The sequence below is a fragment of the Lactuca sativa genome, chromosome 1 (assembly GCF_002870075.4).
Source record: "Lactuca sativa cultivar Salinas chromosome 1, Lsat_Salinas_v11, whole genome shotgun sequence".
Taxonomy (NCBI): domain Eukaryota; kingdom Viridiplantae; phylum Streptophyta; class Magnoliopsida; order Asterales; family Asteraceae; genus Lactuca; species Lactuca sativa.
Window position 1 is genome coordinate 35207053 of NC_056623.2, and position 3929 is coordinate 35210981.

At 36.2% G+C, this 3929-nt stretch overlaps 1 protein-coding gene across 1 annotated transcript; it reads right to left on the bottom strand.

Moving 5' to 3' along the window:
* Positions 1-1304: 1304 nt before the first annotated feature.
* On the bottom strand, positions 1305-2544 carry LOC111898188 (uncharacterized). Its single transcript, XM_023894112.3, has one exon. It carries the CDS (start codon positions 2370-2372, stop codon positions 1515-1517), a length of 858 nt encoding a protein of 285 aa, XP_023749880.1. The 5' UTR covers positions 2373-2544; the 3' UTR covers positions 1305-1514.
* Between the last annotated feature and the right edge of the window lie 1385 nt (positions 2545-3929).

Genomic DNA, 3929 nt, shown 5'->3' on the forward strand with positions numbered 1-3929 from the left:
CGAGTCACACTTTGGAACTCGCCGAGTCCAAGTAGTGACTCGCCGAGTCAGGTCGAACAGTAAGCCAGAATACGATTTTCAGCTACATAATGCATCAATACAATAGAAACCAATCAAGGCTCTGATACCACTGATGGGTTTTGGCTATAAGAACATCATATGTGCTCATACAAACCCTAATGCTTGGATCTAGGTTTCTCTATTGTACATGCAATTCATCCAAGACTATAAACCCTAGATCTAGGATCTGATAATCAATATAACATATGAATTAGGGTTTAGATCATACCTTGATTGTTATGTAGCAATAACAATCTCAAATCCTTCTTGTAATGACTTTAGAAAGCTTAGAGTCACAAATGGCAATCCTCTAATGGTTCACAAACACCAAGAGCAAGAGGATGAAGAAGAGAAGAGAAGGAGGCTCTCAAAAACGTGTGGAAACCCTAGAGAACAAGTTCACCACGTTTTTGAAGCATAAGGGTTCTATATATAGTAAGGCTATTAGGGTTATCTAACAAGGAAACCTTAATTTGGATGCTTAAGCCCTATGCTATTCATGGAATCCTTTCCTTAAAGGCATTGGACGATTTCTAATGGGTTTCCCTATAGAATTCGTCCAACCTTATAATATAAGGCAATCCATGGCCCAATTGCAATTATCTTATAATTACAATTCTAGTCCCTTAAGTTTAATTAATCTCTTTTAGTCACAAACTTAATTTTTATTAATTCTTGACTAATATTAATTAAACAATATGATTTCTCCTTTAATATATTATTCTCATAATATATTAATAAATCATATTTAATCCTTTCTCTTCATAATTCATCATATCAAGTTGCTTTGGTGAAGGCAACCCAAAAGGACCATGCACCATCGGGTCAAGTACATACCAAAATAGTTATTGACTTAGACACTAATCCAATACAAATTAGTCTTTTTAATTTGTCAAATCCTCTTTTAATTTGAATATGAATCAAATCCTCAAGCCAAAGGATCATTAATCTAATCTTTTCAAGTTTGGAACCAAAACCCATATATATATATATATATATATATATATATATATATATATATATATATATATATATATATATATATATATATATATATATATATATATATATATATATATATATATATATATATATATATATATAAACCACACACTATTTACAGTTTTATAAAAAAATATATATAACACATAACTTAAACATATGAGAAAGATTATGGATCTCACTTTAGAAAAAGATAAAAACTTTAGTAATTAACAAGGTGACTGATTTTGTTTCGCAAGGCATTTTTATGACCCAAAGTCTCGTTGAATTTCAATATATAACATTCAAATATAAGACCTAAACTCAAAATCATGGTGACCCCGTGGTGTTGTCAATTATGATACATAAGATCACTCAAACTTTCTTAATTGAACGATCATACAAGCGTGACAACGTCCCAAAATCTCGTCGATTATCTAGTAACTATTTTAATTAACCGGACATGTTAATTTTTAACGACCCAAACAAAGTGCAGCTTTAACGTCTAATCTCCATGCATATCCACCACCCATCCTCCACGCGTCACACGGCACCGTTAGGGTTGAAGAATTCGTACCACGCCGGCACGTGACCCTCACACTGCACGTGAACGCCGCCGGGTAAGGGTAACCCATACCCTCCTTCCTTACCAGAACCACCACCACCTCCTCGCCTCCAGCCATCTCCCTATACGCCTTGTTCGTCCACACCACCCTGTCTTCCCCGTCCGATATGAACCCCGGACATGTGTCACTCTCCATCTCCGTCCACCTTACCCACCCCTTGTCTACAAACGTCTCGGCCACCCATTCCACCTTCACGGACGACAGTACCGTTTGCTGTCTCTCCGGCGGTGTTTCATTGCTGTTCTTGAAGCTTAACCAGATCGGGGATGATATCTTCTTGACGGGGAGAATATTATCGAGGTTTTCACTCGACGTAGAGTTGGCCGGTGAATTCTCCTTCCGATCTGGCGTCTCCGGCATCAACGACAGCGTCACCATCGCGTCACCACCACTGGAAACTACTTCCCTGGGCTGAAACGATGACGTTGACACCTTTCTTTCTTTAACTTCATTATCCTTATTCCTGTTGTTTCCCTTCACCCTAACGTACTTCCTCTTCACTCCGCCACTTTTACCACCCTTCTCCATCGTGGAGTCACCGGAACCCGACCCAGAAGCCACCGGTTTTGGTGCAATTGGTCTGAACTTGAGCATCATCCTGTCCACCATCGATATGTCATACAACCCACCACCAACGTGCCTCGCAACACAACCACCACCACCACCACCACCGAAACCGCCGTGTCTGGTGTACCTCACATCCATATCCACACGTTAATCCAAAATCCTTTCTTTTTGAATATAATTAATCTCGGTGTCGTTTTTTGCTTATAACATAATTGAATGATTTTTCGGAGATGGGGGGTACAGTATATAAAGACATCTCCGGTGAATCGGCCGCGTGTGTGAGAGAAAAGCAACACGTGTGACGACACTGGTTGGAACAGCACAGATAGGTGATAGGTGATTGGAATTTAGCCGTTTAAGGGAAAGGGAAACGTAACAGGAAGTATCTTGTGGGGTCAGCGATCGGATGCAACCAATGCGGATCCGATACGTGCCTAACTCGGCCATTTGAAACAACCAATGAGGCTCAGGTACGTGCCCAGTTTTGGCAATGGAGGAGGGGCACGTAAGGCACTGCTCCCTCGATTTTCGTGTTGTAAGAACAGGGATTGTAGAGTGGGTGAAATGGGTTTAAGTTGGACACGTGGACGTCCCTCGACGTATTCAGTTCAAATGTTATTTCTTTTTGTTTTTAAATTAAAAACATTTTGATTTCGCCGGATTATTGCGACTTTATCACATATTATATTAGATTATATATGATCTACCTAAATCATTTGTTTCAAGGGATTGGTTTATATATGGTTTAAAATCTTAACCTTCAATTCAACATGAGGTGCCACCTTAAGTTTATCCCACAACATTAATTAATAGTAGAGTCATGCATGTCATTGGATAAAATTCAACAACTCAAATTAAATAAGTATATCTTTCCAATGATCAAGCTAGACAACCGACTATCGAATACCACGGATTCAATTCCAAAACCCTTCTTCGAACCAAAATGTTAATATTGATCAACCTAGCGAGGAATAATATTTAGAAATTCACTCAACTTCAAATACAACCACGCTCACAAATGTGACAAGTACAACAAAAAGAGTTTAAGGTCGATATTTGATTGGAAAAATGGAGGCTATCATCTGATAAATTGTTTTATTATTTATATTTGGTCTTTAAAACCTAATTATTTTGCTAAGATGATATTGATTATAGTACGTTAAACATTTATTCTATGATTGGATATTTGTGTTAAAATTTCTTAGTCTTTTTTATCATTCTTTTTATTTATACTATTTATCATAATTTTGAAATAGAGCAGCAACACGAACTAAACGATAATATTATAGTAATTAATTAGTGATTAAGATTTTGTGTGTCGTCATGATGTTTTGTAAGTTAAATTTTGACAATTGTATTAATTAAATTTAGGTATCGTTACATTTGTCGGTGGATAAAAATACAATATCGGTATGGCTGACTAACTCCAATATATAATCGAATAAACATGTATTATATGTGACTAAATTCATACAAACATACATAACAATAAACACGAAAATGTAAAGAACAGAAATTTATACGGACTCGTATATAAAAATAAGTAAATAAGAATTTTTTGTAAGTTAACGAACGGAAATTCAAATAATTTAAAACATATTACATGTATCTTGACTCATGCGTAGAAAGCATAAATAAAAATAAGTATGGAAATGTAAAATAAAAAAAATCCGTTAAAACGTAGACATACTCGAA

Coding starts and splice junctions, on each gene's coding strand:
- LOC111898188 (XM_023894112.3), bottom strand. CDS start 2,372: ATGGATGTGAGGTACACCAGACACGGCGGTTTCGGTGGTGGTGGTGGT.